The following is a 12788-nucleotide window of genomic DNA, read 5'->3' on the forward strand; positions in this document are numbered from 1 at the left end:
ATATATTTGATCTCCATGTGGATCGACCCCGATCTTGCCGGGTTATTTATTAATTTGAAACTCCTACACTTAGGATAAGACATCAACTCTTTGATCGTGTCAATTTTTTGGCGCCGTTGCTGGGAAGGTAAGTTACTGTATAAATTATATATTTTCCTTTTCTTTTCACTTTTATTTTTTTTAATTTTTGTTTCTTCCTTTTCTTTTTCCTTTTCTTTTTCTTTTTTTTTTGCACTTGCATAAGAGTTTGGACACGCATATTAAGTTGTAGACTTTCTAGGAAATCTTTATCTTCATCTGAAAACATGGCCGAAGAGGATAACCAGTCACTTCATAATGAGAATAATCGTGTTAGAACATTAGAGACTATATGAATCCAACATGAACAAATGCACCATCATGTATAGTTTTTCTTCCTGATGCATCTCACTTTAATTTTAAGTTAGGTATTATTATACTTTTACCTACTTTTCATGGCTTAGATCTAGAAAATTCATACTTTCATTTGAGAGAATTTAAAGAGGTTTGTAACACTTATAATGACTAAATTGTAGCATGAACACCATCAAATTAAAGCTTTTTTCTTTTTTATTAAAAGATAAAGCTAAAAATGATTACAAAATCTTAGGTCAAGATCTATTCGTGTTTGGGATGAAATGCAACAATAGTTTTTGAAGAAGTTTTTTCCTTTTCATAGAACAAACTCTTTCTAAAGATATATCACCACTTTCACTCAAAAACCAGGAGAAACATTTTACCAATGTTAGGATAGGTATAGAGACTTGCTTAATACATGTCCTCATCATAGTTTTGAAACATAGAGATTAGTTTCATATTTTTATGAAGAGTTAACACCTAAAGATAGACAAATTATGGAATTAATGTGCAATGGAACTTTTAAAAATAAAGACCCTGATAAAGCAATGAAGTACCTAGACTTGTTAGCTGAAAATGCTCAAAATTAGGACACTACATACAGTTGTGAGTTACCAGGTAAAACTCAACCTCATACATTTAGTGGAGGAATGTACAACCTTATGGAAGATCATGACCTCCAAGCCAAATTTGCATCTTTAGCTAGAAAAGTCAAGGCACTTGAATTTAAAAAGAGTGGTCAATTAAAATCAGTTCAAGACATTGTATATCAAATCTGTGAAACTAACGAACATTCAACTAATGATTGTCCAACTTTGCTCTTTTTTTTTTAAAGAATGTCTCCATGAACAATCCAATGCTTTAAACAGTTTCCAAAATCCAAATCATAACCCATACTTGCAAACATACAACACTGGTTGGAGAAATCATCCAAATTTTAGTTGGAGGAGTGGTAACAATAATACACAAACTTCACAACCACCATTTCAAGCCTACTATAATTTTCAAAATTCTCAAGGATATGCACCTCCTTATTCTCCCCCTCCTATAAGAAATCTTGAGGAAACATTGCATGTATTCATTGAAAAGCAAGAGACAATTAACACTCAACATGCTCAAACCATGGCAGATTTAAAAGATATTCTTACAAAATTTACATTTACTCTCGGTTTTCAAGAGAAAGGTAAGTTTTCATCTCAACCACTACAATACCTCAAAGGGCAATACAATTCAAGTGCAAGTAGCTCTGGAAGCTAACATATGGATCAAGTCAAATCAGTCATTACTCTCCGCAGTGGTAAGGTTATTGCAAAACTCATTCTTGAACATTGTGAGAAAGAAGATGAGTTAGTCTCTAAGGGTAAGGAAATGGTTGAACCTGAATATTCCAAAGAAAAGACGGATTCTCCACCAGCACTTTCATTTCCTCATGCCATGACCAAATAAAGAAAAGTCAATCACAATTTTAAAATCTTTGAAACTTTTAAACAGGTAAGGATCAATATACCTTTATTGGATGCTATTAAACATGTACTTTCTTATGCTAAATTTTTTAAAGACTTGTATACCATGAAGAAAAAACTAAATATAAAAAAAACCTTTTTAACCGAACAAAAATGCTAAAAAATAGATCAACCCTCCTAACATTAGGCTTCTCATCCGTATACCTTTCCCTCAAACTATCATTTACCCCACCTTCCACCTCCACTTCTCCAAACCCCATTACTTCCTTCAAAACATCACGATATTTATCATCACTCGACCAAAACCCCATTAACTGGGCCAAATTAGATAATACACGAGCTCGAATTCCAGAACTCGAATCCGAGCAACGCTGAATCAATGCCTCTCTACGCATTTAAAACCATACGAATTCCTCACTTCACAATCCAAATCCACCTCAACTAACAGATCTTTTAATAGCATAATTAAATTCATGATCAAATCCACTCCCAAGAGCCTAAGATTGGCCTTCCCTTGTGTCATTTTCACCGCATACTCAACAAACCCTACCCGATCCTCCAACTTCATTAGTTTAACAATCTCCATTATCGCCTCACCTGCGAACCCTCTAGGTTCCGCCTTCTCTAGCGCCATTTGAGCCAAATATCGTGGCAAATTCACCACCATCTTCTTAACCCCATCACTTCTTTTCTCCACACCCACTATCAAAATCTTCACAAACCCCAACGCAAAGCTCCTCGCTCGTGATTTCCCCAACAAAATCAACACCACTAACGCCTTCAAAACCTCCACCGCTACTCCCCTTCCTCTCCATGTTCTATTAAACACGTGACACAAAACCCTCGAACACAAACCAACCAGTCTCTTTAACCCTCCTCCCATTTCCCTACTAGTCACTAAAACCAGAATTTCCATTGTAGTTTGAACCAAATACTTCAAGCTATCAAGAAACATGTTCAAGTGAATCAAGTCCAAAACAACAAAAACTAACCTCTTAAGAACACCAAAAAACACTCTCATGTAAAAAAAATCATCACTCTCCCCTTTCTTATCCCAATCACTACCTCCATTATTACACATGACAATCCCTCCTCTTTTCCTCTCTTTTCTCTTCTTAACCTCTCGATTGGAACCCAAAGGTTTTCCTGCTAATGGGCCCGAGGAGGAGGAGCGAGAGGACTTAAGAGCCCGGTGAAGCGAGCGAAAAAGAGATAGGATTGAAAAGAGTGAAAAATAGTAGAATTACGGGAAGAGAGGGGTAAATGTTAGAGGAGAGAATGGAAAGATGAGTGGGGTCTGAGTCCATCGCAGAGGTGAGAGAAGGGAGAAGGGAAGATAAAGAGAGGACTTGGAGGAGAGGAATTGAGAAAGAATTTGTGAGCCATTTATGTCTAAAAGAGATAGGAGATTTTGGAAGGTTGAGAGAGGGAAATGAAGTGATGATTGTTGGCTTTCAGTGTTGAGGGTTTCTTCTACGTCTGTGATTAGGCTAGAAACTTTTGGGTCTTCTTCTTCTCCTTCTTCCTTGGATTTGACAGAAACCCAAAGTATGTGTTTTTGGCTTTTTAGGGTGGTTTTATTCTCTCTTTCTTGAGTCTCTTGGGGGTGAGAGTTACTCCTGTTTTTGGCTTTCCTGCTTAAAAGTTTTTGATTTTTGACCTTTTGGGTACTCGTGTTTTAAAAAAATAAAATTATTAAAAATTAATTTTTTATGTTTTGAATTATTTTAATGTATTAATATCAAAAATAATTTTTTTAAAAAATAAAAAAAATATTATTTTGACATATTTTGATATAAAAAACACTTTAAAAAACAACCACAACCATACTCTCAAACAGACATAAATTTGTATAGTGAAACGCATATACTGGGAATTGTTTTGTGACTTTTATTTTTAAAATGATAAAAATTTATATAAAGATTAATTCAATAACAAAATATATAATAAATACCAATTCAAAATTAAAAAAAATTAGCATCACTATTTTTTTAAAAAAATAAATAATAATAATAATATATTTAATCAACCAGATTTTTAACGGCTTAACTACATGGTGACAATTATATAAAAATAAAATTTTAAAAAAAATCTCATAATAAAGAAAAAACACCATCATAAAAACAAATTTAAAATAAACCAAGTGCTTAAAAGATCAATCAAACATATTAAAAAATATATGTCAAGAAGATAAAATATTAGATTGCTACCTTAAAAAAAAAAAAAAGCCCAGACATATAAACTTTGATTGAATTTCTAACTACTAAAAAAATTAATGACCTATTAAACCACAAAAAAATAAGGAATCAAACTAAACTTTTTAAAATTAAAATTGCCATTTATTTTCCATGTCTTTTTACTTTGGTTTTTTGTTTTTTAATTAAATTCTTAAAAAAAAGTAGTTAAAAACTAATTTGAGCTCTAAATAATTCAATTCAATTGTGTAAAAAAACAAGTTTAAGAATCAAATTAAAAAAATAACTATCCCAACTGATTTGTGAAAAAGTGTTCATAAGCTCAAACTCCCACCTTTTTATTTATTAATCCCCTCAAAAAAACGACAATTATAATTTTTTGTAATTATAAAAAATAATAGTATAATTAATTAGCCACCACATATATAATTCAAGATACAAGTGCATATGCATAAATAAATAAAAATATCTAAGATAAGTGCAACAAATTTTTTCAAGAAAATCATCCATGATTAGACTACATAAATAAATAAATACAATATTCTTGATACATAAGTTGTATTATAACAAAATATAACTAATTACTATATATGACCTATAGATTTACATGCACATAATTATTCAGAACATCTTTTATCAAATAATTTATCCTTAATCAAACTCTTACATTCATAATATAATATCCATTAAATCAATTCCTTCATAAGGATCATAAATCATCATTAATTTAAGATTAATTTAAACTAGATGTTTATTCATTTAACAATTAGGATTCTTTAGTTATCTCTGATACTAATTCCATCATTTTTGGGATTTAATTTTTCTAACTATTTATTAATTAAGGAATTAAGGTTTTTTTTATTAACATGGGTGTTCGGATCAGCTTGCGTGTACCTCGACTAATTCCACGGGCCCTGAAGTTAACGACCATGTAAGCTTCCAGTGGTCTTGAAGTTTGTAAGACTCGAACTGGTGACATCTAGAAAACAAACCTAGAAACTGACTAGTTGAGTTGCACCCCTCAGAGTTAAGAAATTAGTTTCTTGGTCTATCTAGTGATCGAGATACCAATCAAATTACTCAAGCATTGGTTTTCTCAACCCTTCTAATAATTAGAACACTAATTCCATTAGTTTCTACAATCTAGCTTTCATATTTTTCAATTTAAACCAAGATATAATTAAAGAAAACTTCAACTTAACTTTTATACAATCAAATAGTTTCCTTGAAGATGTTAAATGGTCCCACGGCCTCTCTCTTACCAAAACAATCAAAATATATATCGTGTCAACTATTTGTCTCGTCGCCTGCCATGATTTTTTCAGTTGTTTTTAGCTAGACGAAGGATATTGATAATGATTAATCGTCTTGAATCTTCCATCAACATGACATGGCAGAGCGAACCATGTCTCCATTAATTCACGATGATGATTAAAATTCATCTATGTGCATGAGATCCAAACAGTTCCTTATATAGGCAGTCTAGGTTTAGGAATTTTAGTTGGGTTTTTTTTTAAAAAAATCCAAATCATTGAAGAGACTAGTTGTTGCTCGGAGGAATCCTTTATATTGTTGGTTTTTTATTGATTGTTTTTCCAAATAGCAAGTTATGATTGTGAAATAATGATTTATTCTTACTTCTTTTTGTATAATGAAATTGCTATTTTATCAAGAAATAAGAGGGATAGAATTGCTAATTTTTCACATATATTTAGTTATCAACAGAACACCACCTTAGTGTACCGTTATTATTGTATTTTATTTTTCATTGCAAAGTATATATATATAAACTGCTTAATAGTCCCTTTACTGTGGAATGAATAACAAGCTTGTTAGTTTTAATATTATTATCAAAACATCAATCTTTTATTGAAAGGCTAGAATCATTGTATTATGTATTGCTATAATTTAATAATGTCTGTGTCATTCATTATAAAATATCAAATGGCCTTTTAATCAGGTAAAATGGTATTTTCTAAAGGATTCATTTGGTATAATAAAATTAACTAAAGTTATAATAGTCTATTTTTCTACACAATTAAATGATATAAATGCCATTAAAAGTAACCAAAAAAATAAAAGATAAGAGAGTCTTTTACGTCATTATTTAAAAAAAATAATAGTAAAATTACTTCATTTCTCTTCAAGTCAAGAAATTTAAATAAGGGGTAAAGAGGTATTTTAGTATTTTTTTCTCATAGTTTATTCGTTATTTTTCATAGGACATGGCAGAAAGTAAACACCACTTACGTCTTTTGAATGGCGCATGTAGTGTCTTCTTGTAACTAAAAAGAACTAATTGTAATGTCATCTCAAGCGTCTAGTGGTGGTGAAACTAATGAAGCGGCGCGTGTAGTCCAATTCGTAATGGTTCGGCGTTGATGATATTATTTCATCTTCCCCCTCTTTTCTCTTCCATCTCCTTGACATCTATGTTGGGTCATCCAAAATTCAGAGTTGTCATCCCATTTGTTTTTTCTTTCAATTGTACCTCTCCTTTTGATTGATCTTTATTTGTTTTTGAATGTTTTTTTTTATCAATTTCATCACTTCTCATTTGGTTTTATTTTATTTTTATATCATATATGATGCTTATTCTTTTGATTTTTTTTATCCTTTTATTGATTTGTTTAATTTTTTCAATTTTTTTCATCAATATTTTATTTTATTTATTTATTATATTCAATTTTGGTCCTCATTCTTTTACTTGATCTTCTTTTATCATTTTCTTAGTTTTTTTATCCAATTTTGATTCTCATTCTTTTAATTGCTCTTTTCTTCTTCTTTTTTGATTTTATGGGGTTATCCTAGGTTGTGGGTTAGTCAAGTTAATCTTAATTATTTCAATGTTTTTTTAGTTTTATCATTTAACATTAAACTATTGAGCCTTGAACTTTCTTATTTTTTATGTTTTTTCTTTATATGGTGTTATCTCTGGTCGCGGGTTAGTCAAGTTAACCTTGATTATTTCAATTTCTTTTTAGTTTTTTCATTTGACATTAGACTATTAAGTCTTGATCTTTTTTATTTTCTATGCTTTTTCCTTTATATGGAGTTATCCTGGGTTATGGGTTAGTCAAGTTAACCCGGGATGACTCGGGTTTTTTTCAATGTTTTTTATTTAACTTCAATATTTGTCTCCAAATTTTTTAATCTTAAACTCATGTCACAAGTGATGAGTTAGTAGAGTGAACCCAGATTAACTCAATTTTTTTCTTCGATATTTCTTTTTTTAAAAAAATTGATTTTTTAAAATTTTATCATTTGAGATTAGGTTATCCACCCTTGAATTTTGTGGTGTTTTTTGCATTTTATTCTATGAGGTATCCTAATCTCATACGCTACATGCTACATGTTTGTTAAATTAACTTGAAATGACTTAAGTTATCATTATCTGAACATATTTTTTTTTTACGTTAGTTTTTTTTACTTGACCCACGACATAGCGCGGGCAAAAAAATCCAGTGAACTTTTATTGGCCGACAATAGTTGTTAATGAATAATGTTTAAAATATAAAAACCTACTTGTAATATTGTGAAATTATAATGACTTGATGGCAATATTTATGAAACTATAAGGATTGGATATAACTTTTATTGAAAATTATAGCAACGTTCTTCTTCCTTGTGTCGTTGCTATCCAAGGCTAAGGACTTATTTGAGAATGTGATAGAAATTGTTTTATAAAGTGTTTTTTTCACTTGAAAATACATCAAAATACTTTTTTTAAAAAAATTAATTTTTAACATTAGCACATCAAAACAATTTAAAAATATAAAAAAATCAATCTAAAATAAAAAAATTCAAAAAGTTTTAAAAACATGATTATACCGTAATGTCAAACAATGCTCAATGTTGAAACTCAATTAAACAAAAAAAAAATTAAATCCAGAATTTTCAAGTATGAGAACATCTAAATTAACTAATTGTTAGGCCCAATTTCGATATTAATGAACTCTTGAAGATGAGGAGTTTAGTTTGATTATGGTTTTGCCACCAATGGTGGCTTGACGAAGAACTGATAATATCTCTCTTTGTTTTTTTCCTTGACTTTTTCTTTGATGAATTGTTGCTGTGACAAGGGAAGATTTATACAAGTTACAGCTTAAATTGTTAATTAACATGTCATCAAATCCAAAAAACACATAAATTATATCTTAACTTTCTATTTAGAATAACTATTAATATGAAAAATTAAACAAAAACAATCACTTTTCTAAAGAGCCAAGTTAGTTTAATTATTTCAAGATTAATTTTAAATAAATTTGTTATTTTTTATAATGAAAGTTTCAAACCAAAAATATGACTAACTTAAATTATTATATATTAAAATATTATCTAATTATTGTTTGGAGGTCATCAGTTTAACTCTCATAAACCTCAGGGTTACTGAAGGCTTATATAATCATTAACTTCAAGATCTATAAGATTAGTCGAGGTATGCACCAACTAACTCGGACACTCATATTAATAAAAAAAATTATCCAAATAAATCAAAATTGATTCATTTAAATCAATATTCATTAACTTCTAGGAGATTTTCTGAATGAAAATATTAAGACTATATTTAAAATACAATTAGATTTAGCATTAAAGTGAGTTTTCCTCGAGATGTTTTGTCGAGCAAAATTCATCGACTTTCGGTCGGATTGTTCCGCGTAAAGTTGTGTTACCGTAAAAAGAACAAATTCCTCACTTCTCCCAAACTAAAAAAATCCCCTACAACAAGGACTCATCGGGCATTATGCAATCTTTAACGTACTTTATTGTAATTTAACAGTCCCAATTGATTAATCCTGGTTCCCTGCGAAACCCTCGCCTATAAATACATCCTGTCCCAAATCCATCCAAGGTCTCTCTCGCTCTCTCCTCTCCTTTGTCTGTCCTTGGATCGATCTGAGAGGTAGAATCTCCATTGCGCAATCATGTTGGTCTATCAAGATCTTCTCTCTGGTAATTTCGTAGGTCTTTCTATTTGCTTATTATTTCTCAGATCCGTCCGTCCGTTTATTATGCATGGAAGTTTTATATTCGTGGTGAATTTTGGATCTAATAACCCTGATACGATTTTTTAACATAAAAAAATAGTATTGGTTTGCGATTTTGTTGCTTGGTTTGATTGAAATCTTGGATGGGTTTTTGTGTTTTAATTTGATTGTTTGTAAAGATGATTTATGGGTTTTTATTTATTTGTGTTTTTGCGGGTAGATGAGGACAGTGTCAGTCAGTAGATGAGGACAGTGTCAGTCATGGAATATTTAGGTTTTTTTTGGGACTGACGTGGTTGTTTGTGGTTTTTTATTAGGTGATGAGCTTCTCTCGGACTCGTTCCCTTACAAGGAAATTGAGAATGGGATACTGTGGGAAGTTGAAGGAAAGGTTAGTGTTACTTGTTAATCTTTTATTGTTTTAGTTAGACTCTGAATCTCAGGTTGTTGATGTTGAGTTGATTTGTGTTTAGTGGGTTGTTCAAGGAGCTCTCGACGTAGACATTGGCGCTAATCCTTCTGCTGAAGGAGGCGATGAGGATGAGGGTGTTGATGACCAAACTGTCAAGGTGGTTGACATTGTTGACACGTTTAGGCTCCAGGTGAGTTTCTTGTGCTATTTTGTTGAATGTCTCGAGTTGTCTTTTGAGTGTTGAATGATAAATTTTGGGGTAGAAGTTGATAAAAAGTTTGGTTGGTCGAAATTTTCAGGAGCAACCTGCTTTTGACAAGAAGCAGTTTGTTACTTATATGAAGAGATTTATCAAGTTGTTGTCGGAGAAACTCGATGACGAAAACAAAGAACATTTTAAGAAAAACATTGAGGGAGCCACCAAGTTCTTGCTTTCGAAGATCAAGGACTTCCAATTGTAAGTGCCTTTTAATTGATTGATGCTCTTATCCATTGTTTGATTCGATATGGTCTTCTATCAGGTCTTTTTTTTTTTCAATTTGTTTTTCCCAACTTATGCTCTATGGTTTTCATTGATGTTTACGAGGCTGTACTTGTCTTGCAGCTTTGTGGGGGAGAGCATGCATGATGATAGTGCTTTGGTCCTTGCTTACTACAAAGAAGGTGCCACCGATCCAACGTTTTTGTACTTTGGTCATGCTTTGAAGGAGGTCAAGTGCTAAAAAGTGCCAATAGCTGGCTTCAAAGTGAAGTGCTTGCATTATTAGTTCTAGTTTTATCCCTGAATGCCTTTTTTTCTATCTTATGTGCTGGTGGACTTGAGGATTTGTGCCTCCTATTTTGGGTTAATTATTGTTTGTTAACTATAATGAGCTCTTCATTAATGGGTATTTATGTTTTGCTTGACAAATAATTTAATGTGTCAATCCAAAAGTTTATTCAAAAAAATTTCTGCCTATTCTCCATTTCTTTGATTTACAGTGTTACTTGCAAGCATCCTTACCAGTCTCATTATTTAAAATGGACAAGAAAAAAAATTATGCTTTTCTATTGCGACTAGAATTTTTGCATATTTTATCTGATTGGAGCTCGCAACTGTTTGTTTGGTTCTTGTATGATGCCTTGAAGGCAAATTGGCAGCCCTTTTGGGTGTGGAACTGTCTGCCTACGGCAGTAGCAGGAACTTTTGTATTAGTCCTTGATCTAAGATTTATTGTGCAACCCTTTGTAATTGAAGTTTCCTAGTGAATTGCTCCAGAGGCGGCCGATGAGTGGATGGCATAGCTATTTCTTAGAAGTGTACTTATATTGCTGAAGTACCATGTTTGACTCAAATGGGTGCTAATAAATTCTTAACTGTGAACGATAATTTTTTTAGTGTTTTCTTTGTTGTGCTTGGTAGTGAGATCCACTAACTGTATGTTCACAAAGCTTCATGTGGTCCGCCAAAAATAGAACATTAAGAAATAATGATCAGATGCCCGGATATGGTCACCACTCCAATATTGCCCTGCAGCATCCTTAGGATTCCAATCAGAATATAGCATATTGACAAGAACTTTCATTCCAGAACATCAAGCAAAGCAGGATCAATTTGCAATGGAATTGTGATATCTCTGTACCTTTCAAACAGTTCCATAATATTCACACTAAAGAAAAAAGATGATCATTTGTTAACCTTTGGGTTATATATTAATATTTTATATATTTTGATGTTAATAATTAAAATAAAATAGACTAATGATATACTTGGACGAGATTAAGTTTTAACATGTCAATATGAAAATTATATTAAGTACAAGGAATTGAATGAGAAAATTCATCAACAAGTCCAAGAATCAAAGCAAATGAAGACTTAGTTCATAAGTATTTATTTTAATGCTTATTGTTAAAATTTTAATCTTACTCAATAGCAAACTAAAATGAATTCACACACTTTACAATACATATATAAATAGGATAGATATACTTTTAATTGATTTAAGCTTCACCAGGTTTGAAACTGTCAAAACTAGTTTTTAAACTAAACCAATCGACCTACTGAGCATATCAAGTGAATTAGCCGATCATTGTTCATCTGTGATGAACACCTAAGAATTTTGTAGGAACCGGTCTACTGAATGATGTGGTCATTTGAACTGGTTGTCCGCTTTAACTGTCAAAGGTATTCTAATGACTATAAACGACTAGTTTTTTTTTGGAAACATATATACAACTCTTTTTTATGCAAAATAAATAAGATTTTCTAAACATATATGATTTAGAAGCTATTCCAAAAGAAAAATCAACTAGAAATCATCAATCCTAACATACTCTAAATTCATTACACTTACACACCTTCAATCATCCTAAGTGCTATTGAGTAAGCTATAGAGATTATAGTTTTCGATTGTACAATCTATTATTTGAGAGAGTGAATCTTGTTGTAAACAAATTATAATTGTAAACACTTGAGAGTCTGGATCAACTCTTGACATTTGTGAAATATTGTCACCAAAAAAAAAAAAATCTTGAAGAGGAAACATCTTCAAGTTGTGTAATTGCTTGGTGTGGATTCATCAAGGATATTATATCTTTCACTTGGATTAGTAAAAGAATACATACAATACTTAAGTAAGATTGGTACTTGAGGTGTGGATGTAGACTTATCAAACCACATTAAAAAGTTCTCAGACTTGACTAGAATGACAACCACTAGCTATAATGTTTAAAATGAAGGAGCATTTACCTCTAGGCCACCCTTTTTTGATGGCAATGATTATGTTTGGAAAGCTAGGATGATTATGCTTTAGAGCTGTCTATTGAAAATGAACATCACAAGCCTACAAAGATTGAAAATAATATAGCGTTTCCTAAACCTAGAAGTGAGTATATCGACGATGATAAGAAGTTTTCTATGGATGCTAAAGCAATGAACACTCTGTATTGTGCCTTGAGTAAAAGTGAGTTTAAGAAAATATTATCTTGTAAAAATGCTAAGGATATATGACATGCTTTAGAAGTAACTTATAAAATTACTATTCAAGTTAAAGAATCTAAAATTGATATGCTTGTACATCAATATGAGTTATTTAAAATGCTTCCAAATGAATCCATAACTAGTATGTTTACTAGAATAACAACTATCACTAATAGTTTGGATGCTTTTGGTAGGATTTATACTAATACGGATACCGTGAGCAAAATTCTTAGGTCCCTATCAAAGTCTTGGGAAGAAAAAGTTACGGCAATTAGAGATACTAAGGATCTTACTAAACTTCTATTAGAAGAGCTCATCGGTTCACTAATGACATATGAAATCACTATGAAAAAAGCAATAAATAAAAGAGAGGCCAAAGAAGAATTTGGCATCCAA

The 12788-nt window shown here is 31.3% G+C and overlaps 1 protein-coding gene across 1 annotated transcript; it reads left to right on the forward strand.

Annotated features, from left to right (window-relative positions):
- Positions 1 to 8828: 8828 nt before the first annotated feature.
- Positions 8829 to 10346, forward strand: LOC133681556 (translationally-controlled tumor protein homolog). The gene is made up of 5 exons (XM_062104632.1): positions 8829 to 8986; positions 9339 to 9412; positions 9495 to 9623; positions 9733 to 9890; positions 10038 to 10346. The coding sequence occupies exons 1-5, from the start codon at positions 8959 to 8961 to the stop codon at positions 10153 to 10155; spliced, it is 507 nt and encodes a 168-aa protein (XP_061960616.1). The 5' UTR covers positions 8829 to 8958; the 3' UTR covers positions 10156 to 10346.
- The last annotated feature ends 2442 nt before the right edge of the window (positions 10347 to 12788 follow it).

This window comes from Populus nigra, chromosome 2 (assembly GCF_951802175.1).
Source record: "Populus nigra chromosome 2, ddPopNigr1.1, whole genome shotgun sequence".
Lineage (NCBI taxonomy): Eukaryota > Viridiplantae > Streptophyta > Magnoliopsida > Malpighiales > Salicaceae > Populus > Populus nigra.